The sequence below is a fragment of the Mirounga angustirostris genome, unplaced genomic scaffold (assembly GCF_029215605.1).
Source record: "Mirounga angustirostris isolate CCGP_5_RB_7025 unplaced genomic scaffold, mMirAng1.0.hap1 SCAF_3, whole genome shotgun sequence".
Lineage (NCBI taxonomy): Eukaryota > Metazoa > Chordata > Mammalia > Carnivora > Phocidae > Mirounga > Mirounga angustirostris.
Genome location: NW_026991711.1, coordinates 163,302,385 through 163,328,071, shown reverse-complemented (window position 1 = coordinate 163,328,071; position 25,687 = coordinate 163,302,385). Strand labels below are relative to the sequence as shown.

The 25,687-nt window shown below is 35.0% G+C and overlaps 1 protein-coding gene across 3 annotated transcripts in view; it reads right to left on the bottom strand.

Annotated features, from left to right (window-relative positions):
• The window catches only part of NBEAL1 (neurobeachin like 1), a 188,150-nt gene that overhangs the window by 85,995 nt on the left and 76,468 nt on the right, over positions 1-25,687 (bottom strand). For all 3 annotated transcript variants that reach the window (XM_045868178.3, XM_064586933.1, XM_064586934.1), the window contains 13 exons: positions 23,045-23,134; positions 20,273-20,441; positions 19,691-19,824; positions 18,841-19,000; positions 18,632-18,734; positions 17,716-17,872; positions 16,080-16,238; positions 14,059-14,218; positions 9,570-9,658; positions 7,009-7,584; positions 6,509-6,684; positions 5,634-5,787; positions 5,215-5,343 (listed from right to left, as the gene is read on the bottom strand). In XM_045868178.3, the coding sequence (XP_045724134.1) occupies positions 5,215-5,343; positions 5,634-5,787; positions 6,509-6,684; positions 7,009-7,584; positions 9,570-9,658; positions 14,059-14,218; positions 16,080-16,238; positions 17,716-17,872; positions 18,632-18,734; positions 18,841-19,000; positions 19,691-19,824; positions 20,273-20,441; positions 23,045-23,134 (2,256 nt within the window). The remainder of the gene's footprint in view (positions 1-5,214; positions 5,344-5,633; positions 5,788-6,508; positions 6,685-7,008; positions 7,585-9,569; positions 9,659-14,058; positions 14,219-16,079; positions 16,239-17,715; positions 17,873-18,631; positions 18,735-18,840; positions 19,001-19,690; positions 19,825-20,272; positions 20,442-23,044; positions 23,135-25,687) is intronic.

The following is a 25,687-nucleotide window of genomic DNA, read 5'->3' as shown; positions in this document are numbered from 1 at the left end:
TTTAGCAAAAGTTCTCTGGCTCTTCCTGAAGTTTTGGGTTTTTTTTAACTCAATTATAAAAGCAGAATATACAGAAAAGGAGGAGTGGATAATTAATCACCCAACATCCATTATACTCCTTCTTATAGTCTGCAAGGATAAGGGAATGCTTCCATCTCTAGTTCCAACAAGTCCTAAAAGGTATAAGCCAAACAGAATATCCAAACACTTTCCACAGTGAGTGGCTCAGGTAACTAATCTTTCAGTCAACTCATGTCGCTGCTTTTGTCATGGATTCATTTGGGGATGGCCTTATCAGTTCAAGTTCAGAACTTTTACATAATAACTGTCAAGAACTGTGAAGGGTCTCAGATTTTGCCTTACCTCCAAGATAATAAGTGAGCCTGCCACAGATTCAGAGATGCTGGCAGAAGACATGAGACTCCTGGTTCAGAGACAAAGACCTATAGTAATCCCAACAGCCAGAATATCAGTGTTTGCCCTGGTACCCTGAACTGCTATTCCCATGGTGAGAGATGAACAGGACTAGATGATGCATGCACACCCAGTGGCTGCAATATAGGGGAGGAACCCCAAGCATAAGGAACCTAAATCTTCTATGCCAGGTGTAAGTTAGCCTGAACTTTGCCTTGGAGGGAGATACTATCTTTATTATACTAGACAGTAAACAAACCTGCCTTTTGCTCTGGAGGGAGAGAGAATCTCTGTCTTCCAAAGCTGTTCACAATACCTGCATCCTCAAAAAGATAGTTCATAACAAAGACATCTAGTGTCTCTATTTATAAGATATGCAGAAACATAAGAGATCCATGAAGGGGCGCCTGGGTGGCTCAGTCGTTAAGCGTCTGCCTTCAGCTCAGGTCATGAACCCAGGGTCCTGGGATCGAGTCCCACATCGGGCTCCCTGCTCAGCAGGAAGCCTGCTTCTCACTCTCCCACTCCCCCTGCTTGTGTTCCTGCTCTCGCTATTTCTCTCTGTCAAATAAATAAATAAAATCTTTAAAAAAAAAAAAAAGAGATCCATGAAGAACCGTCTACCAACAGTGACAGTAAGAAGAGGCACTCTCTCTTTTTTAAAGATTCTATTTATTTGTTTGAGAGAGAGAGCATGAGTGGGGGGGGAGGGGGGAAGAGGGAGAGGGAGAAGCAGACTCCCCGCTGAGCAGGGGCTCCATTCCAGGACTCTGAGATCATGACCTGAGCCAAAGGCAGATGCATAACCAACTGAGCAACCCAGGTGCCCCAGAAGCACTCTCTTTATCTGATATAAATGAGGAAGCATGTAGCACCAACTGCTATTGGCAGCATTTTGTGACAAGGGCCGCCAGCTTAAGACAAGCTGACACATGAGGGAAAGGAGTGCTGTGAAAATAGCAAATAAATGGAACTGAAGCCTTGATTAAATCATGCCTTAAGTTGAACTACAGAATTTTCTATTATCTGAGCCAATAAATCTCCTAAACTCAGTCAATTTGGGTTGATGCTTCTGTTATCTGGAATCAAAGCATTATGACACATAAAGGATAGGTATAAGGGAGACTGAGTCCTTGACAGAAATGTCACTACCCTTAAAATTCCCAAGGAAAATACATGTACTAATAAGCCCAGGCAAAGGAATCCTCTATATTACCATTAAACGTTGGCCTTAACCCCAACACAGGAAGGTAAATTAGGTCATAAATGGGGCCTCCTTATGTCCAGGCTAGATCTAAGCCATAAAACCATGGTAGGACAAATGATATAAACTATCTCGTCACTTAACACTATGTTGCAATGTTGGAACCTATTACTTTCAAAATGAAGAAAACCAACAGAAAAGAGTCAAGTATCAGAATCTGACATCACTTCATGATTGTATTTGTTTCAAAAGCTAGTCTAAGCTGTATGCACAGGTCTTTGCAGGCCAAGGCAATAAAAGACCTTAGGCAGTCTTTCCACACAAGCCTTAAAAAGGCAAATAGCACTGGAGGAAATAATATCTAAGATGGCTCAAGACTTTAACTTTTGTACCTTTAACTTAAGCTTCTACTGGTGAAACTTTTCTACTCTCCTCAGACTTTCCTCAATCCTTCATTTTAGTCTTTGAATGTGACTAAAGCAACTTAATTCTAATAGAGACCAACAAATATAAGAAAAAAAGGACATAAAATCTCATCATCCAGGAAATGCCAATGCTAATAATTCTGGACTTTTTTGCTACATGTTTTTTAAAATACTGTTTACATAGAAAGTTGAATATCTAGTGCTTTGTTTTTAACTTAATATCATGGTATTAAATAAGTTATAAGCTTATGTATTTATTTAAAATTATAAAGATACTTTAATGAATACAAGATAATTTATTTGACCACTGTCTTAATTTTGGATACACACACACACTATATACGGATATATATGGCCCCCTACCTCCACTATAAAGAGTACTGAATTAGGGTCACCTGAGAAATTACAAAAAATACCAATGCCCTAGTTCCTCCATTTTGATATAATTACTAAGGGTGATGCCCCACAAAGGTATTTTTAAAAAAGCTCCTCCGGGTGATTTCATATTCTCATCACTGGCTGAGCTAAGACAACTGGGGACAAAATGGAGACCACATGCTGCACTAAATAAATCAACAACCACCTAGTCCTGCTTTAGAGACAAGCTAGGAAATGTTAACATTTATGTGACATCTCCTAGTACTTATATACTGGCATTTAACTAGTAAGTATGAGCAAAACAGAACAAGTTTGTAGCCAGATTGGCGAAGAAGCTCTATTATAACCCCTTTACGGGAAGAAGTTGCTTTCCCAGCCTTTTCTGCTTTTATTGCAGAGAATAAAATTAAACAACTAGCTAGTAAAAAATGTGTTAGGTTACTAACTACTGGTAAACAAGATATCTATAGGTTCTGTACTCTATTAATGTTTTGCCTTCAGGTTTTTTTAAAATTTAAGTTCAATTTAATTAACATATATTGTATTATTAATTTCAGAGGTAGAATTTAGTGATTCATCAGTTGCATACAACACCCAGTGCTCATCACTTCACGTGCCCTCCTTAATGCCCATCACCCAATTACCCCATTCCCCCACCCACCTCCCCTCCAGCAACCCTCAGTTTGTTTCTTATAGTTAAGAGTCTCTTAATGGTTTGCCTCCCTCTCTGTTATCATCTTATTTTATTTTTCCTTCCCCTCCCCTATGTTCATCTGTTTTTTTTCTTAAATTCCACATATGAATGAAATCATATGGTATTTGTCTTTCTCTGATTGATGTATTTCGCTTAGCATGATACTTTCTGTTCCACCCACCTCGTAGTAAATGGCAAGATTTCATTCTTTTTGATGGTTGAGTAATATTCCATTGTGTTGTGTGTCTGTGTGTATGTATTGTACATACATATATACCACATCATCTTTATCCATTCATCTGTAGATGGACATCTGCGCTCTTTCCCTATTTTGGCTATTGTGGACATTGCTGCTATAAACATTGGGTGCATGTGCCCATTTGAATCTTTATTTAGCTAGTATTTATACAGCCCTACTATGGGACAGACATTGGATATTTAATGGTAGACAAACTAAACAAACAAATATTTTATTTATGGAAACTTCATCAAAGATAAACACTGAGGGTAACTAGAAGTGGGGGGAAAAAAAAAAGAGTCCTCATATCTAAAATAACTACCTGGCATGCTTGCTGCAACTGCTTTAATAGCCATCAGGCTGATATTAATGAAAAAGCACCAAAAGCTATCCTCATTCTACTTCTAGGTAGAGAAAAATAGAATACTACCCATGAACATCTATGTGTACAAAGGTTGTCTGGTATTTTGGATTACTACCTGAGGACATAGTTTTAGAGGAGAATTACTAGACAGAGTGTGATCATTTTTTTAAGTACCTAATTCATATATTTTCAAATTGCATTTGAATGGCTGCACAATTCAAGCTTCCACGATCCATGTATCAGAAAGCCCATCTTCTTATTTATTTAGCTTTTCTGCATTTCCATGTTTCTACAATGAACATCTGCTACTTTTATGATTAAGAAAAAAAATCCTATTTTTAAAAAGTTATTAACATTACTATTCATATTATCATTATCAAAATATGTGAAGATTTCAATCATCTGAAAAAACTTATGCATAGAAAAATATTGACAGTTATTTCTTCTTGGGCTATGGGATGATGGATTTATTTTCTTCTCTTCATGTTTCTGTGTATTTTCCATAATGAGCACATGTTACTTTTACAATTAGAAAAAAATACCCATTGAAAACTATGGCCTTTTAAAAATACAGCAACCTTATGGAATTTTAATCTCTCCATGTTCTCATCAACATTACGGTAAGTTTATGTATATTAGAAACCATCCCCACCCCTACCAAGTACTTAAAATTCCAATATCAAAAGAAAATAAAAAGGGCCAGGTAAATAGCAATGGGATACATGTTATGATTAATCCAGCCCAGGTTCTCCAATGTAAACAGAAAGATGATAGACTAATTCATGTGGAAGTTCATGTGGAACTTGTCCAACCTTTAAAATTCAAGTTCATGTGGAATTTGTCCAACCTTTAAAATTTTTAATTAAAAATAGAAATAATTAATATTCCTAGGGTCCATATTTTATTTATCTATATTTTGACATCCTAGCACAATGCTCATACTTGGTGGGTATTCAGTGTTTGATGAATTAAAAAAGTATGAGATATAATGTAAAACTGTGGATTAATAAAGAAACAGAAAAGGATTTTGAAAGAAACAAAAAATAATTTTCCTAAAAATTATAAATGTCCAATAAAAAATACTATTTTAGACTCCCATCCACTCCCAAAGAAAAGAGTAAATCACCAACTGAATGCTTACAGTATAATGCCTTATACTGCACATGTATAAAAACATGTATAAATAGGCGAGGCCGGCTGTTTACCTCCTAGCTACATTAAATATAGATGATATGAGTAATGACTCCTTGTATAAGCTATGTATAAATCCTTTAAAAACTTAAAATTATACTGAGTCATATACATCAGAGGGAAACAATGAGCTGCCTCTGAAACCTTTTTCTGATTATCAAAACTGAAACTAGAGGGAAATCCTGGATATTTTTGGAACTAATAAAAAAATTAAAATACTGAAAATTTATTATCATTTAGTTATTACACAAATAACTTCTATGCTGCATGCTAAGTATAGAAAATAACGCAAAAGAATTGACAAACCTGCAAATTTCCCCTTCCAATGAATCCTAGAAGCAACTGGATTTGAATTTGAGGCAGTTTTGCCCATACTTGACCTTCAGAATACCAAACTGACAGACCATCAAAGAGTAGCATCAGATCGTCTAAAAGCTATCACAAGGGAAAAATTGAGAAATAAAAACATTGTTTTAAAGTCTACTGATGAGTTTTCCCCAACAGTAATGCACATCATAAATATTTCAAAACTAGCTTAATGTTCAATTGGTAAAAGGCAAAAGAATTATCCTAGTAATAACTAACAAAGTTGGTTAACTATCACATTTTATCCATGTTTGTTCTGATTAAATATTAATGCTCTAAAAAGGGGGGGTACAAAATTTTTTTTGTTGAATAAAGTCCTTGACTACCAGAAAAATAATATCAAAGAGTTATTACTGCACCTTCTCAGTCCACATGTTTGAATTAACAAGGCCCTCTGACTGCAGAAAGTCCTGTATGATCAGGATGAGTCGGGAGGCATTTTCAGCAGTTACTGGATTCGTTTTTGATTCTCTGTTTTCTGTGACTGTCCATTCTAACATGTTCTGTAGCAAACTAAGGGCAAAACAAAATCGTCTTAAAATCATTTTAAGTTTAGAGAAATAGTAAAACATGAAAAAAACCCCAGTTATTCATTAATATGTCTGTAAAGATATACTATCACTGGCAGGGATCAGAGGACATTTAATAATAATGAAGCAGCTTTTTAATCTCTGAAGTATCTATCTTTAATAAACATAATACAAAAGACAAAGTAAAAGTTATCGTTTTATTTAACTATAAAAAGCTATTGAAATAATTCAAATTCCAGTCTCTATTAGGTAACTTAAAAGTTTCTTTAAAGCTGGAAATTGGAAAGGTAAGAAAAGAAAGCTTTATTATGTCTCACAGAGGGTCTAGCCCTGCAGAGAACTCTAAATGCTTTAGAGAAGTAATTTTAATGAAAACACTACTTGCTTCCCTCAGCATGGAAACTCTCAAACTTGGACAAGACTGCAGAACACAATAAACCAAATGCTTAGATATTACAAAAACTAATTTAAACAAGGAATATATAATCACTGAAGCCCAAACTAAAGATTTAAATCTCCTCACACTTTTGGATTTCTCTCTAGATTCCACTAAAATGGCAACAGAGGAAAAGGGGCTGAGCATGAAGTTTTTCCTTTTCTCTCACTATACCCACTGAATCCTGAATAAATGTTCAATAAAAAATACTATTTTAGACTCCCATACACTCCCAAAGAAAAGAGTAAATCACCAACTGAATGCTTACATTAATTTTATTTCATCTGAGGGTCGAAGTAGTTCACTGGATATTCCTGGTTTAGTTAGTGCTGAAAACACTTGTCCCCGTTCAATCCAAGTACCATTATCAGACTTTTCTAGTCCCTTACACATTACATAGTTCAAAATATTTGTCAGTAATTGAAGAAGCTCCTCCTCACATCTCTATAAAAAAGATAAACTAATATTAAATTATTGGAAGGAGGTGGTGTTAAAAGCACACAAAAAGAACCATCACATATACTGACTATCATCATTTAACATATTTTCAAAGTGTCTTGATAAACCCGGAGTTTTGCTAAGTAGGCCCTAGAGATATGAGGATGAATAAGATACCTGCTTTTCTCAAGATATAATTTAGTGACTTCAAGGTTTCCAGAATCTTAGATCATGAGACTTAGAACATGAATATAATATGAAATTGTTAATAATTACACATTCCTAAGGATTAGAAGTATATAATAGACATGGACAAATAAGGAATTTTACCTCTTGGCTTTCAGGTAAAGAGAAGTCATCACCAAACCCTGGATCATTTATGACGCTGCTCTCTTTGTCAGAATGCACAGAAAATGATTTAGTAGATTCTATTGGGGATGGTGTGCTAGGCAGGCTGTCTGGCATGTGACTTCCACTGTCACTCAGTTCACATGAGTCTATTCCACTGAGATCTAAACTCAAATGTGAAGGGTTATTATTCCAGAATTCTTCTTGATTCTCTGATTTGAAAGATAATTCTCCCACAGAACTATCTTCTTGAAATAATGGTGTGTGTGAGTCTAGAGAGTGTCTATCCTCTAAACTCCACTGATCTGAAGACACATTAGCTGAGGCAAAAGAGTTGATTCTTTCCTCATCGATCTTTTCATCAGAGTTCCTCTTAATATCTTCAGCTGAGAAATTTTTATCACTGTCTTTCATTGAAATAGCCCTACTGTGCTTATGGAGAGTATTTCCATTTTCAAAATTTGTTTTTAAAAAAAGCCTAACTAAAGTGTCTTGCCAACCCACTTGTTGAGATATTTGATGTGCTGCATCTGGCTGGGACTGCAAAATCTGTAAAATCTGCAAAGATTAAGAATACAAAATTCATCAAAAAGTACACAGTACTTCACATCAAAAACATTTTCTTTTCAGTTATTTTAGAGACAAAGTAATTTAATGAGAAACTGTGGGAAGACATACTTTCAAAAGATTATGTTAACTGGATTACAAACTATCTGTAGGGTACAAACTGTGTTTTTAACTAATCTGCATATATTACTCATTGTACAGACTACTTAAATATTTGCTGAAAGATAAAAAAAGGGAAAAAAATGATCCACCACATGTCAACACACTCATGTTATTAATTTAATTTGATCAGAGAGAAAATATAAATAGAATGAAGGTATATATAAAATGTAATAAAGTTATATCCTCTCAACTAAACACATTCCATGAACCTACTACATTTGTTTAGCAAATACGGAATACATACTGTGTACCAGGCCCCTCCTGGCCCTAGGGTTAAGGGAGTAAGTAAGACACTCAGATACTTTAATAGAACCTAGATCTCCCAAGAATGTTTCCCCATCTCATTTTTTTTTCCAGGCAAAGTTAATGGTTGCTTTTGCAAAACATTTTTTTCCCGTTAACTCTAAATTGTACAAACACTAATTCCAACAAGATGGATACTGCTATTTAGCTGGAAAAAGAAACTGAAATTAAAGAATAGACACTGACATGTCAATGTGTATGATCTCTATTATCCAACTGATTCCACATTTTTTTTGGATTAAAACAAGTTCTCAAACACTGCCAGATACTCAGTTAAGATCTTTAAGACATTTTTCTCACAAAGCCATAAACTTCTATGTAGATGGAAAGAATTCTTGCTCCCAGTATTCAGAGAATCTCTTTTATCTGTAACTCTGACAAGTGTCATAGGAGATGAATAATGTTGGTAGGGACTTTACTAGCTCGGGCTCTAATGCATGCTGATGCTGAGATAGTAAGCAACAAGTCACAATGAGTCACAATGACGTGTAGTTCTTTTCCTCACTAATCCTATCGGTGAGCTACCATTACTCCACTGATGCAGAATATTAATTTTTTTCCTTAGTAAAGAAATTTTCATGATTTCTTGACTTTAAAAGTTCTATAAAATAAGATTTATTTTATGTCTACTTTATATGCATGTAATGGATAAAAACTAGGTTGCACTGAAAGCTGTTTTCAAACTGAAAGGAAAGGATCAATCTATATAACCTGCTTCAAGAACAATATGCCAAAATCCATCAAAATGTGGTATGTGAATATACTCTGACACAGCAATTCCATTTCATGGATTATATCCTACAGATGTATTACTAAAAACAAGTAAAAATATATGTAAAAAAGTTCTTAACAGAAGTTTAACACAGAAAAACAGGAGACAACCTGAATATCCATGAACAGGGAGGGAACTAGGTAATACTTTATACAATAGCCACAGAATAAAAACTATACACAGCTGTTAAAGAGAAAGATATACATCCAGACTTACTGATGGAATAATAGAATAACATAATTAGGGAGTAAAATTAAAAAGAAAAGCAAAGAAGCAAATTAAATAGGTCAGTGATTGCTAGTGGAAGAGAGAGGAGGCTATAATCAGGAAGAAGCACACAGGATAACTATTTCTTGACTTAGAGGGATGCATTGAAGGCAACTCAAGGTTACTTTTCCATAAATTTCAAAAGATTCAGAAATTCTAAAATATGGTATATGAATTTGAAATGGTCATAATCATTAAGATTCTTGACAAAAAAACCTATTGTCTTGTAATAAATTTTTTACTGTGGAAAGGGAGTAGTTCCAGGAGACCATGTAAAGCTAAGAACACATTTTTATGCTGATTTAATAATTACATGGAGTTAATTCACCTCAAAACATGAAATTACTTATTTATAAAATTGTGTTAAATAACAGAAGTTAAAACTTATACCGGTGTAAAATACTCAATATGAAAGTTATTCACAGTATAACAATACTGTCATTTTTAAAGTGTATCTTAAAAGTTTACTAACCTTTCTGCAGATAAGCACCCTGACATTTATATGTGTTCTGTGAGATATATATACCACAGACAACAGGTCTTTGAAATTAATAGCAGGATCTATGGTGGGAAAAAATAAAGTTAAAATTAAATTCCAGAGAGAGACAAAGAAAGAACTGTGAGTGATAGTTACATAATAAAATAATTGTTTCATTTTTATTTTTCTTGCTGTCAGCAATAGATATCCTTTATTTTTTTCTAGCTTTACTGAGATATAACTGCCATAAAACAGTGTATAAATTTAAGGTGTACGACATGATGATCTGATATAGGTATATACTGCAAAATAATTACCACAATAAGGTTAGTTAACATCCATCACTTCATATAGTTACCATTTTCCTTTTGTGGTAAACTTTTTTTTTTTTTTTTTTTTAAAGATTTTTATTTATTTATTTGACAGAGAGAGACACAGCGAGAGAGGGAACACAAGCAGGGGGAGTGGGAGAGGGAGAAGCAGGCTCCCTGCAGAGCAGGGAGCCCGATGCGGGACTCGATCCCAGGACCCTGGGATCATGACCTGAGCTGAAGGCAGTCGCTTAACCAACTGAGCCACCCAGGCGCCCTGTGGTAAACTTTTAAGATCTGCTCTCTTAGCAACTTTCAAGTATATAATATTATTAACTATAGTCACCATGTTGCACATTAGATCCCCAGAACTTACTCATCTTATAACTGGAAGCTTGTACCCTTTGACCACCTTCACTCATCTGCCCCCCACCCCAAGCCCCGGAAACTACCAATCTACTGTCTCTAGGAGGTTGTTTTTTGTTTTTTAAGATTTTATTTATTTGACAGAGATAGAGAGATAGTGAGAGCAGGAACACGAGCAGAGAGTGGGAGAGGGAGAAGCAGGCTCACCACCGAGCAGGGAGCCCGGTGCGGGGCTCGATCCCAGGACCCTGGGATCATGACCTGAGCCGAAGGCAGATGCTTAACGACTGAGCCACCCAGGAGCCCCAGGAGGTTGGTTTTTTTAATTTCACCTATAAGTGAGACCATATGGTATGTGTCCTCTCTGACTTATTTCACTTAGCGGAATAATGCCTGCAAGTTCTTCTGTTACAAATGGCTGAATAATATACTTTTTTTTTTTTTTAAGATTTTATTTATTTATTTGAGAGAGAGCATGCACATGCATGGGGAGGGGCGGCAGAGGGAGAGAGAAAAGCAGACTCCCAGCCAAGTAGGGAGCCCAATGTGGGGCTCGATCCCAGGACCCTGGGACCATGACCTGAGCCGAAGGCAGACGCTTAATCAACTGAGCCACCCAGGTGCCCCTGAATAATATTCATATATATGTGTGTGTGTGTGTATGTGTGTGTGTACATACACACACACAAACACTTGCTTTATCCACTCATCCATCAGGAGACATTTAGGTTGCTTCTAGGTCTTGGCTATTATAAATGATGCTGCAATGAACATGGGGATGCAGGTAACTCTTCAAGATAGCGATTTCATTTTCTTTGGCTATATAACTAGAAGATGGATTGTTGGATTATATGATAGTTCTATTTTTAATTTTTGGAGGAACCTCCATACTGTTTTCCACAGTGGCCACACTAATTTGCACTCCCAGCAACAGTGCACAAGGGTTTCCCTTTCTCCATATCTTCACCAGCACTTGTTATCCTTTGTCTTTTTGGTAACAGCGATCTTAACAGGTGACATGCTATCTCCTTCTGGTTTTGATTTACATTTCCCTTATGATTAGAGATGTGGAGCACCTTGTCATCTACCTACTGGTTATCTGTATGTCTTTGCAAAAATGTCTATTCAGGCCCTTAGCTCATTTTTTTTTTTTTTTAATTCTTGTTAGTTGACATACAGTTCAATAATGGTTTTAGGAGTAGAGTTCAGTGGTTCATCATTTACATGTAACACCCAGTGCTCGTCATAACAAGTGCCCTCTTTAATACCCATCACCCATCTATCCCATCCCCCACCCACCTCCCTCCGTCAACCCTCAGTTTGTTTTCTAAGCTAAGAGTCTCTCATGATTTGTTTCCCCCCTTTTCTTCCTCCCTCCCGAATGTTCATCCGTTTGGTTTCTTAAATTCCACATGAGTGAAATCATATGGTATTTGTCTTTCTCTGACTGACTTATTTCACTTAGCATAATATACTCTAGCTCCAACCACGTCATTGCAAACGGCAAAATTTCACTTTTTAATGGTTGAATAGTATTCCATTGTGTGTTTGTGTGTGTGTGTACACACACATATCTTTATCCATTCATCAGTTGTTGGGCATTTGGGCTCTTTCCATGGTTTGGCTATTGTTGATAATGCTGCTATAAACATCAGGGTGCATGTATCCTTCTGAATCAGTATTTTAGTACCCTTGGGATAAATACCTAGTAGTGCAATAGCTGGATTGTAGGGTGGTTCTATTTTTAACTTTTTGAGGAACCTCCATACTGTTTTCCAGAGTGGCTGCACCAGTTTGCATTCCCACCAACAATGTAAGAGGGTTCCTGTTTCTCTGCATCCTTGCCGACACCTGTTGTTTCCTGTGTTGTTAATTTTAGCTATTCTGACCGGTGTGAGGTGGTATCTCATCATGGTTTTAATTTGTATTTCCCTGATGATAAGTGATGTTGAGCACCTTTTCATGGGTCTGTTAGCCATCTGGATGTCTTCTCTGGAGAAATGCCTATTCGTGTCTTTTGCCCATTTCTTAACTGGATTATTTGTTTTTTGGGTGTTGAGTTTAATAAGTTCCTTACAGATTTTGGATACTAACCCTCATTTGCAAATATGTTCTACCATTCCACAGGATGCCTTTTAGTTCTGTTGATTGTTTCCTTTGTTATGCAGAAGCTTTTTATCTTGATGAAGTCCCAATAGTTCATTTTTGCTTTTGTTTCTCTTGCTCCCAGTGATGTGTCTAGTACCTTGCTCATTTTTTAATTGGATTTTTTTTTGCTACTGTGTTGTAGGATTTCCTTACATATTTTAGATATTAATCCCCTCTCAGATATTTGATTCACAAGTATTTTCTCCCACCCTGTATACTGCCTTTTCATTTTGTTGATGGTTTTTCTTGCTATGCAGAAGCTTTTTAGTTTGATAAAGTCCCACTTGTTTATTTTTGCTTTTAACGCTTGTGCTTTTAGTGTCCTTGCCAAGATGAATGTCAAGGACTTTTCCTCATGTTTTCTTCTAGGAGTTACATGGTTCAGGGCTTACATTTAAATCTTTAATTCATTTCAAGTTAATTTTTGTGAGTGGTGTAAGATAAGGGTCTATTTTCATTCTTTTGCATATGAATATCCAGTTTTCCCAACACCATTCACTGAATAGACTATTTTTCCCCAACTGAGTATTCTTGGATTCCTTGTCAAATACTAGTTGACCAGATATATATGGTTTTATTTCTGGGCTTTCAATTCTGTTCCACTGGTCTATGTGTGTTTTTATGCTAGCACCATGCTGTTTTGATTACTATAACTTTATAGTATAGTTTGAAATCAAGAACTGTGATGCTTCCAGCTATCTTCTCCTTTTTCAAGTTCTTTCTCAAAGAATGAATTGTGGGTAATAGTTATATAAACACTGAAATAACTGTCTCATTTAAAAAAAGGATTATAGAAGGGCTCCTGGGTGGCTCAGCTGATTAACCAGCTAATTTGACTCAGGTCACTATCTCGGAGTCCTGGGATCAAGCCCTGTGTCGGGGAGTCTGCTTGAGGATTCTCTCTCCCTCTCCCTTGCCCCTCCCCACCCGTGCACTCTAAAATAAATAAATCTTTAAAAAAATAAGAATTAAAGATATGTTTAAATTTTACAAAGAAAATAGATTTAGAATATTTGACAGTCTCCTGAGTAAGCCCTAAATAACTGCTCTTTTCTTTTGGTTGCCTGAACACACTATCCATACTGTTTTGTTCTTGTACTATTATTTATCTTTTTATGTACATGTCTTATATGTTATATCCTTATCAATGAGAAGATAAACCATTTAAACAAAGAACCTTATCTTATACCTTTTGAACCCTTAGCATCTGACATAAACACTATAGTTTGTAGTAAGTACTAAAAAACTTTTATTAAAAAAAAATGAGAAACTAAAAAGATTATCTGAAAGAATATCTGAAATTAAGGATTTAAGCTCCCCAAAGAAAAAGACAGAATGTTTTGTATGTGTTTTCTCTAGCATCCTTTTCTTATTACAGAGGACTCAGTTATTTACTGATCAATCAATAAACAATCACTGAAGACCTACCAAGTAAGGCACTATACTATGCCCTGGGGAGACAAAAACAAAAAAGGTTAAGTAAAAAATAGTACCCCAAAAAAAGCCCTGCTGAATCAAATAATAGGTAATTAAAAAGTAACCTGAGGAAGAAAAGGGAAAACAACCCTTTAGAAAAAAAATTGAGAACCATCAAATAGAATTATGCTACTATGAAGACCATTTCTTAAATATATCAGTATTATCAGCTTTAGTCATACCTGTATTTATAATCTGATTGATGAGGCTTTTAATGAGAGAGGTATTAATGGGTGCTTCATTAAGAAGAAGTCCCAATCCTGAATAGCCAACTTCTCTGAGCCGAATACGTTGTTTACTTCGTTCATAAACATTTGTGCATTTCAACATTTGTTCCATAACCTGGTCACAGCAGTGATACATACTTCTCAATACAGAGAACTAAGAACAGTCTGTCACTTAAGTTAATATTGAATATAATGTTACTGTACAAGCATCATTTTGGAGCATCATTTTATTCCTTAAGTGTAACAAACGAACAAACCCAGCAGTAACAGGGAGGAATACTCCGAATCATACTCTCATTAAAAAATGGATTTAAGAAGAAATTGAACTAAAATGCATTTGTATTTAAATAATTAATATATTTAAAACTGTAGTTTACATATATTTCTTGCAGATCAAAGAAATAACTTAAAACTTCCTTTTTAATGGGTAAGGCTTAGATAGAAACAAGCCTCCATGAAAAACAAAAGTATGTTATAAAAGAGAAAAAGATACTTTGAGATCAACCTAGTAATTTATGTAACATTTATGTAACAGTTATCAAAATGTTTTTCAAGAACAAGGAAACATTTTGTGAAGCACATCCATATGCCAAAATGGGAGAATGAATTAGTAATCCCATACTTTTTGAAGTGAGATCAACGTTTTAAAAGTGACATACTGAAACCCTACGGAAAGGGTAATTTTGGCAGAATAATATGATGAACAATCCATATAAGGCCATTTTTGGAGAAATTAACATTTAATCTCCATAAAGGAACATTTGTTTGGGCAGATACTTTAAAGAGCAGCCACAGGGGTCACCATAATTAATACTCATGAGAGACTATGCCAGATCATTTTTATTGCACCTTTGTTTCCCAAAGTTTAGGGATTCCAAACATAGGCAATCCAAATTTGACCCCATATGTAGACATTATGATGTAACACTAATGATATAAGAGGAAACAAATGTCACAGGCAATCAGGCATAATGAATAAGTAGAAATATGACTAACTCCTCTATTTCTTTTTTTTAAACAAAAAAGGTGAAGTGGATGAAGCTCAAAGTGACTACTATGGATAGCTCAACAAAATATATTCATTATCCTTTGACAAGTTACTAACCTCCTGGCCTCAGATTCTTTATCTGTAAAATGGGACTAATAATATTCACTTCATGAAGTTTTTGAAAGGACTAAGTTAGCTAATATATGAAGAATGTTTACAGCCTGACAAATAGTGGGTACTACATAAGGTTAGTGATTATAATTAACTGCTAAAATGTCTGACCTGCCACACAGACCTATGGTTAAGTCAAAAGAGAGATGAGACAAAATTAGTGAAAGGGAGTGGGAGGTACAGGCTTCTAGTTATGAAATGAGTAAGTCACAAGAGTAAAAGGTAAGAGCACAGGGAATAAAAGGTAGTCAATGATATTGTAGTAACATTGTATAGTGACAGATGGTTGCTACACTTGTGGTGAGCATAGCATAATGTATAAACTTGTAGAATCACTATGTTGTACACTTGAAACTACTGTAACATTGTGTATCAATTATACTCAAATTAAAAAAGCGTTTTTTAAAAAAAGGCAAAAAAGGGAAATGAGAGGTTTTATACTAAGGATGATATAACAAAGTGGATCTTCCACTAAACTGATCAGATTACAATATGATTAGTTTTTAAATGTTCAAAACATGAAAAATATATATCAAAACGGACTGCAGAATTAATTAATTAATTAATTTTTAATGTAGGCTTCATGCCCAACATGGAGCCCAACACAGGGCTTGAACCCATGACCCTGAGATTGAGACCTGAACTGAGATCAAGAGTTGGACACTTATCCTACTGAGTCAGCCAGGTACCCCTACAACAATTTAAAATTAGAGTAGATATGAAAAAAGAATTTACATTCATAAAATGGATATTTACAAATAAATTCATATACTCACAAATGTCCCCAAATATAAAGATGCTTAAGAAATGTTTGTACCTTAAAAACTATTTCTCTTAGTCTGTCAGAGTACTTCTGATTTAAGAGCAAGGCATAAAGTATGTCAGCATTTCCTGGTTCAAACAGCAGTAAGAAAAGCTGACCTCTAGTTGGGCTGGTACGGAGGAGACTGAAGAGCATATCCAAAATTCCGAAGAGCTTTTAAAATTAAACAACACAAAACAAACAACCACACTCATATATGGAAGCACAAATAAAGTCATAAACCACAAACAGTTACTTAAACTAAATCCTATATACACTAACGTTTTAGAGCTTAACTGAATGGTCTGATGTCTTCTGAAATAGCCCTGCCTTTTACCACCATTATGCTTTTGACTTATTTCTTTTTGTATATCCTCTCAATATGCATACTCACCTGCTGAGCCATACCTATATTGCTTTAGCCACATAAAAAGCCATGTCTTCCATAAAGCCCTTCCTGGTCTCCTCAACATGTAATACTCTCCTATGAAAACCTCATAGGACTTTGTTTCTCTCTTATAGCTATTATCATAGTCTTTGTTTGTTTGTTTCATAATTATTTATAAACCTCTCTTATCCACCCTTGCCTCTGTTAGGCTAAGAGAATGCTAATTCATTCACTGTAACATACCTATAATATCTAGTATTATTCTATGTATATAGTAAGCTTACAATAAATACCTCTTTGACTGAATTGACCAAAAAAATATCACTGGCAATGAATCACAGTGGGTGACAACAGCTATCATGAAATAAGATGGCTACTGGTTACTCTAGATAAGAAGCTTCTGAAGTAGACTAACCTTATGGGGAAATAGCTTAAGTTAACTCATCTATATAGTATCAATTATGAAGTCATGTAATATCTAAGTACACAAAGAATACTTCATCAAAGAGCAAAAATAGTTGAGTCAACATAAATTAAGGATACTCAAGTTTGGTGTTGAGAGTGGTATACAGAAAGAGCACAGAAATAGCAGTAAATACACCTGGGTTCTATTCCCCGGTTTGTCAGCTGTATGACTTTTTAAGTCACCTAATCTATCTGAACATGTACTCCAAATGTGCAAGTGGGAAGATTAATTCCTGGTCTGTATATTTTACATCAGTGGTTCTCAAATTTTATCATGCGCCATAAACACCTGGAAGGCTTAGTTCAGTAAGTATGCATTTATAACAAGTTCCCAGGTAAATCTGGTCAGGAACCATACATTGAGAACCACTGTCTTAAAGAGTAGCTCTGAGGTATAAATGAATAATGTATGTAAAAGTATCTAAAAATAGAAATATAATTTACTCTTTATGAAAAATTATGAACCTATGTTAAAATTCATGTTAGAAATCTGCCCAGTATCTTTGATGGTAGGTAAATATACATGATGTGGCCTATGAAAACAGTCTTCAGAACTGCCAGAACAACTATTTCCAGATACTACTTTCTAGCTAACTAAAATATTTTATTGTATTACCATCTATTTTATTAAACTTTCAGTTAGGAGATTAAAATTTATTTCTTTAACTGCATAATATTGTATTTCACATAATAAACATTTTACTGTTAAAATGTTTAATATATGTGTAATTTTAAAAGAAGATGAGAGAGCAACTTAAGTGTGAAAAAGAAAAAACAGACTTTTCTTGGGCATAATACCTGTTCTTCTTCATTGACAGCAGCTATGTAACCCATAATACTCTGTATCTCTTCATGAGTTCCACCTTTGCACAGAAAATATTTAATTAGTCCATACAAAGAAGTCCTTATTGTTCGAACGTCATCTAGAGACAGCTCACTATATTTACAATCACTCCTGAAAGAGAAAGTAAAAGTGCAAGAATTGAAATGTAAAATGTTTACATTTTAATGCCTTTTTGTACAAAAGAACCCATAGTTTAAAAAAAAAGATGCTTCCATGTAATTATTAGAATTCATGGTATCTTTGTTTTCTTTTTCCTTTTAAGGAAAACCTTGGGTTTCAATGACAAAGATATAAATAGTTAAAATAGCTTATATTTAAACAACAGTAAGTGGCAGACATAGTTTTAAGTGCCTTACATGTTATTAATGCATTTAGTTTAATCCTCAAAACAAACATAGGCTTATTATTTCCTTGTCACAGACAAGAAAACTTAAGCACAGGGCGCCTGGGTGACTCAGTCGTTAAACGTCTGCCTTCGGCTCAGGTTATGATCCCAGGGTCCTGGGATCGAGTCCCGCATCAGGCTCCCTGCTCGGCAAGAAGCCTGCTTCTCCCTCTCCCATTCCCCCTGCTTGTGTTCCTGCTCTCGCTATCTCTCTCTCTGTCAAATAAGTAAATAAAATCTTTAAAAAAAAAAAAAAAAAAAAAAAGGAAACTTCAGCACAGAAAAGTTAAGTTGCCTACAGCCAGACAATTAATGAAACACAAGATTCAAACCCAATCTATGTGATCCACTGTTCATCATTTTACTCCACACTTTCTTGTCTTTCTTAAGTTAAAGGATATCAGAATTTATAAATAATCTAAACATTCCAAGCAACCAGCAGGCAGAAAACAATATCAAACTAAGAAGGAGCAAGGACATCATACCCATAATAAATCCTAAGTGTATCGAGGAGAAACTGCACACCATACTTCTTTCGGAAAACTCTCCTGCTGTCTTTGATGATGGTAGAAAGATACTGTATGTGACCTAAAATACAAAGTTCACTCTTAAATGAACACCTAAAATAAAATCCCACAGGCAGTTATAAATTTCTAAAACAAATGTAAAATTTGATCCAACGGACTGCTCTCACCAATTTGAAAGGGAAAATCTCCACGGTTCCAAATACGGAAGTCAAAGAGTAAATATTGATACATTTGCTGCAAGAGCTGTATATTTTTCTCTAATGATACCTGTTCAATTAGTAACTGAATTGCCATCAGTACATTAACATCCATCAAGGAGCTTGGCACCTGAAATCCAAACAGATAAGGGTTCTGTAAATTTCAATTATCATTAAGCTACATTTAATTTCAAGTGATTAATTCAGAACATCACTACATGAGAATCTCTGTTACAAAAATATAAACAAATAAAAAATATAAACAAAAATATAAAAACTTTAATTTTCCAATGTACACTAGAACATATTTTCCTAATGTCATATTCCTAAGACACTTTTTTTTTTTTTTTTAAAGATTTTGTTTATTTATTTGACAGAGCGAGACCAGCGAGAGAGGGAACACAAGCAGGGGGAGTGAGAGAGGGAGAAGCAGGCTTCCCACGGAGCAGGGAGCCTGATGTGGGGCTCGATCCCAGGACCCCGGGATCATGACCTGAGCCAAAGGCAGACGCCTAATGACTGAGCCACCCAGGTGCCCCTCCTAAGACACTCTTAATCAAATATCCCAAATACCAATACTAACAAAGTCCTATATATTAAAGATTATATACTATTATATAAGATGAGTAATTCTTGTAAAAAGGTGATTCCAAAGTAGGTTTTAAAAATCTGCTTGTGAAATAAAATTACATTCACGAATATAACTGAAACCATAATAGTGTTATTTAAAAAAAATTTCCTTAGTAAGAAGAAAAACCTTCTAAAGACAAACTGCTAATTACAATCATTAGTCACATCTACAAATGTTTAACTAGCTCACCTTCTGAAGTAAGGCACCAAGAGTGGCAACTCCATGGCAGTGAATAAGATTGTCCTGGTTGATAGGATGTCTTTGAATGAAGTGTTTCACAATCAAGATAAATGTTGCAATTAAATTTCTTTCTAATCTTGACTCTGAAGAATTGTGAACATGTCATTAATTATCATAATTAATCACTTTTACATCACATTTTCCATGTTAAAATGCACATTGTAACAAAGAAGAAATTTGATTGAGCAATTTGCTTCCAAAGGTCACTTGCAGAATGCAAGTATCAGAGAAAGCAGTGACTGCATATCGTATACTTACATACACATGCAAATATTTTCTCTACCATAAATTTAGCAATTCTGTCATATTTCCACTAATAGTACAAACTAAGGATAGTCAAGAGTAAAACCAACTTCTTAATTTTTTTGACTAAGGCATTATGAACTTTTTGAATTACATTAGTAAAATTAGGGGTGGGCTGCTTCAGCTACAAATGGTTAAGTTTCTTCCTAATGGTGGCAAGACATTTTTAACTACTTTTCAATTATTAAATTTCTCAATGACTATTTTGTGTTAATTTCATCTTAATACCTGATGCCTTTGTGGAGGTCAATATGACCCAATCTCCTTCTACAGGCGTTATTAATTCAGAAACTGAACTTTCATTCATTCCTTCAGAAATCTGTCCTTCACCAAAGTGGCTGATTTGTTCCAACAGAGGAAACAGTACATTTAATCCACCTATGCAGTTTATGATGTCCTGAAAAAAGAAAACTACAATTTTTTAATCTTAAAAAACAAGGACAATTTTGTCATTTAATATTCACACAACTGTGTACGAGGTTACAATTTACTAAACTTTTGGGCAATGTACAGGATAATCTAATGTAAAGGAACCCTTGTTTGGGCGGATGCTCTAAAGAGTAGCCACAGGGGTCACCATAATCAATATTCAAGACTATGCCAGACCATTTTTACTGCACCTTTGTTTTCCAAAGTTTAGGGATTCCATACACAGGCAATCCAAATTTGACTCCATAAGTAAACTTTATAATGTAACACTAATGATAGAAGAGGAAACAACTGTCATAAGGCAATTAAGTATAATGAATAACAAAATAAATTAAGAAAAAAATACATTTGGTGGTAGAAATATGACTGACTCCTCTCCTTTCACTTAACGAAAAAGGTGACGTGGGTGGTTTCAACCGAGGTTCAAAGTGACTACTTTGCTTTGCATAGCTTAACAAAATACAGTCCATATTCTTTAACAAGTTACTAATCTCTCTGGCCTCAATTTTTTCCTCTGTAAAATGAGGATAATAATAATTCCCACTTTGTAAAGTTGGTAGCAGGATTAAGTAAGCTAATAAAGGAGTGCTTAGTGTCTGACAAACTGGGTACTACCCTAGGTGAGCCATCATTAACTGCTAACATGTTCTGATCTACCATCTAGACTCAGTTTCATTGATTAAACAACCCTCTTCATACTTTTTGCCTGTTTTTCATACTGATTTTTAAGGTATTAGTAAGTAACTTAACTTTTTGGATAGCAAGTATTTTTTTCTCAGTTGTCATTTAACTATTTTTGTGTTTGATTTTGTTGCAGTATAAAAATACAATGAACGTAAGAGATACTGAACTCCAGGAAACGAACTGAGGGCTGCTGGAGGGGAGGCGGGTGGGGGAAGGTATAATTGGGTGATGGGCATTAAGGAGGTACTTGATATAATGAGCACTTAGTGTTATATGCAACTGATGAATCACTAAATTCTACCTCTGAAACTAGTTTAAAAAACCTCTTAAAAAAAACAAAAACAAAAAAAGTAAAATATAATTTTCTGAAGGAAAAAGAATACAATGAACATTCTTAGTAATTCTGTTCCCATTGGATTTCCCCATAGTTGTAACTCAAGGCCCCAAAAACTACTTTGATTTTCAAGTATAATGTACAGCAGAAATAATCAGCTTTCTGTATAAGTAATACATGCAACTAGCCTTTAAAGCCAATCTTATAAGTGACAGAAAAAGTTAACTTATGAATGGACAAATGTCATAAATCTTACTATTTTAACAGGTAAAATTAAGTGGTCTCATCTCAAAGTCAAAGAGAAAAATGCTTTATACTACATGAATAACATGAGACTGACATGAATTGACAGATTCATTTTACACTGGCAAGATCCTAATGATCTCTGATCCACTGAAACAATAAGCATATCTGATTGGTGTTAACTGACTACAAGTTAAAAGGGACTTCGGGGACTCCTGGCTGGCTTAGTCCATTGAGCGTCCAACTCCTGATTTCAGTTCAGGTCATGATCTCAGGGTCCTGGGACAGCCCAGTGCCGGGTTCCCCGCTCAGCAGGGAGCCTGTTTGAGGATTCTCTCTTTATCCTTCTCCCTCTGCCCCTCCTCCTGCTTGTGCTCTCTCACTAAAATGTATAAATAAAATCTAAAAAAAAAAAAAAAGATAAAAAGGATTGTTCTGCTGATTTACCAGCAAGTTGCCTTATAACCATCTTCTATATTTTTAATTTTACTTAGGCTATAATTTCTATTTAAGATAAATTGCAAGGGACTAGGGTATCTCTAACTTGACTTTCATATTAATCTAAATACCCTTTATTAATTTAATAATTCAGTCAACAATGTTACTGCATATCCTCGTACGAGGCACTAGTGAAAAAAAGCCATAGTACCTCCTTTCGAAGTTCTGAAGGACTACTGGAGAATCAAAGCAAGCAAACTATCAAGCAAGTTACTATTCACAATAAGTGAAATGATAAAGTGTTACAGGTACTCATGACAAGAGCAGTTAACTCAGTCTCGGAAAATAAGCAGAGGTCTCTTAGAACCAAAGGCATTATGTCCAACTGACACATAAATACGAGGCACATCAAGAAGGCAGACAAAATATGATAGCTAGAGGGGGATGTGGGGAAGAGGAAAAGTCACTCATCTTTAGCCTCACAGAAAGCTCTGTGTTTAAAGCTAATAGACAGGAGACTACAGACAGAAGTATGTGATACAGGAGAAAAAGGATAATCAATGAAGTCCCTGAGAGGTTAGGAGGGGTTGAAATCTGCCAGGGATTAAATACCTTAAAAGCAAAGCAATGAACCAAGGCAGTATATTCTTCTTAAGGAAACTGTTAAATTCATGACAGAGTTTAAGAAGGTAACTACATTTCAAGCAAGTTAATCATTCAACTATTTATTTGTTTATACTTCAAACTGTGTATCTTGCCTGCAAAAATTTTCACTGGGAGTTATTATTCAGATCAGTCTGGTGGTGCTTAAAAGATAAACTCTTTAAAAGGATCAGTAAACTTACATTATATGTTGCTCATCATTAACTTACCTTAATGTCCCAGTTCACTACTTTGTTTCCTGTTAATCTTCCATGCAAACAATTAGTAGATAAATCAAGACAGATTGAATTTTTGCAGGCCTAAGAATAAAAGGAAAATATGGCAAACATCTAAGCACAATGAGGACAAAACATAATTTTAACTATATATGAAACATTTCACCATAATTTAAAAGGGTATATATTATAATCAATGATAAGATGCTTACAACATGAAGTTTAGTATTACTATTCTGACTGCCTCTTAAAAGAATGAGGGACTAGATTCTAAAGCACTCACTCATCAAAACTAAGTCACTGCTGCTTGCCATCCAACCGATGAGTTATAGCAACAACTTACTCACCAATCACCACAGTTTAAAATTTTTTCTCTTTTAAGAACAAACTGATGGTTGCCAGAGGGGAGCGGAGGAGGGGGTCATGGGCAAAGTGGGTGATGGGGAGTGGAACATATAGGCTTCCAGCTGTGGAATGAGTAAGTCACAGGGAAAAAAGGTAAAGCATAGGAGATACAGTCAGTGGTACTGTAACTGATGTATGGTGACAGATGGTAGTTACAGTTGTGAGCACAGCATAACATACAGACTTGTCAAATCACTATGTTGTACACCTGAAACTAATGTAACATTGTGTCAACTATACTTCAACCAAATTAATTCTGTGAAGTTAAAAAAATTAAAAATAAAAGTTTTAAACCAATATATGCAAACATATTTTTGGCTCTTCAAAAAATTCAATGCTTTATTCCCATCAGTATTTCACTAGGCATAATTTCATTGATACAAATAAAATATGTGTATAAATGTGATACAGAAATCACGAAAGAGAAAAATATGATATAAAAATCCAATCACAGGCATACGACACTATTTTCTTTCATGTTATTGACAATTCTGGTTATATTCATACTCAGAGTCTAGTCCATCATCCTAGAAATTGTCAAACTTATTTGTTAACTTCCATAAAGAATTATAAAGCATATAACTTCATGTTCAATCTGTGAATTTGCAGATAATGAAGCATCCTTGAATCCAATCACCATTCCAAAAAAAAAAAACCCTACAAATTTTAGCACAAATGATGCATTAGTTGCTTTCTTCTTAAGGCAACTGAGAAAAAAATGCTTTAATAAAACAAATGTAAGCTGAGTTTACATTTAACTCAATGTAAAACTGTATTAGTCTCAGAGACAGAAATGTCTTTCTCCCATTACTACCTTAGTTTGGGTCTTGTTTATCTATGACCTATCCTCACACAATAAATCTCCTAATGGCATGGCTGCCCCCCATCTCCTATCCCTCCAATCCAACTTTCATAGTGCAACTTGAGACCTTTCTCTAAAATGCAAACCTTATCATATTTTGTTCTTCTCCTCAAAATCCTGTCCTGTCCACTGCCTACTTAGCCTGGCATGGGAGGTTTGCTATCATCGGACCTCCATGTGCCCTCTAATTTAATTTCCTGCCATCTTCTCTTCCTGCTTGCTTAGTGCCCTAAACCCAAAAAATGTAGATCCCAATTTTACAGTATGTGCCTTTTAGATGCTGCTTGCTATGCCTGGCACATCCCTACTCAACTCTTCCTTTTAAAACACAATCTTCTAACCTCCTGAAAGAACCAACCACTCACCTTTGTTGCTCACTGTATTTTGTACATAATTCCAACACAGAAATATTGTATAGTGGTTAAGAATATGCATTAAATAGGCTGAGTTCTAACTCTAGCCCTACCATTCACTAGAATTATGAGGCTAGGCAAGTTACTTATCTTTACTGAGCCTCAGAAAACTAGAGCTTATAAAAGACACAGGTAATATCATATACCCCTTAGAGTTTTTGTGAAGGGTTAAGTGAAACAATACATGTAAAACATTTAGCATAGTGCTTAATATAGTGTAAATAATAAATGGTAGCTAAAAAGAAAAATGCTCATAAAATTATATTGCACTTATTGTTTTTTTACATATTTACTTCAGTTTAAGTTACAAGCTTCTTAAAGTCAGACACTTTATTCATCTTTATATCCTGAAAGTTCAGCACAATTCTTGGCTTGGAGAAGACACAAACAATTATCAACAATGAATGGTTTAACACCTCCTACAAATGAGTACAAAAAGAAAAATTGTTGACTGTCAAAAAATCCTCTAGAGCAGCTTTTCCCAGACTAGCACTTGTGAGATTAAAAAACAGAACATGTTCTATGCTCAAATAACTGATGAAAAGTAGGATAAAACAAAAGTAAACTAGTTTCCAACAAGATTCTAATAAGCTTTTTCAAGTGTATCATCAATCTCCAAAATGGGTGTACAGAATACAACATTTCCCAAACTCTGTTAACCATAGAACCCTCATATCATGATATTATCACCATTTTCAAGAAATAGTCTTCCAAGAAACTGTTTATTGCATATATTTGTCATACTGAGTTTCTTGAAGAAGAATAATAATAGCTATTTTCTTTTTTTAATGCTTTTTTTTTTTTTTTTAGATTTTATTTATTTATTTGACAGAGATAGACACACTGAGAGAGAGAACACAAGCAGGAGGAGTGGGAGCGGGAGAAGCAAGGTTTCTCTTGGAGCAGGGAGCCAGATGTGGGGCTCAATCCCAGCACCCTGGGATCATGACCTGAACC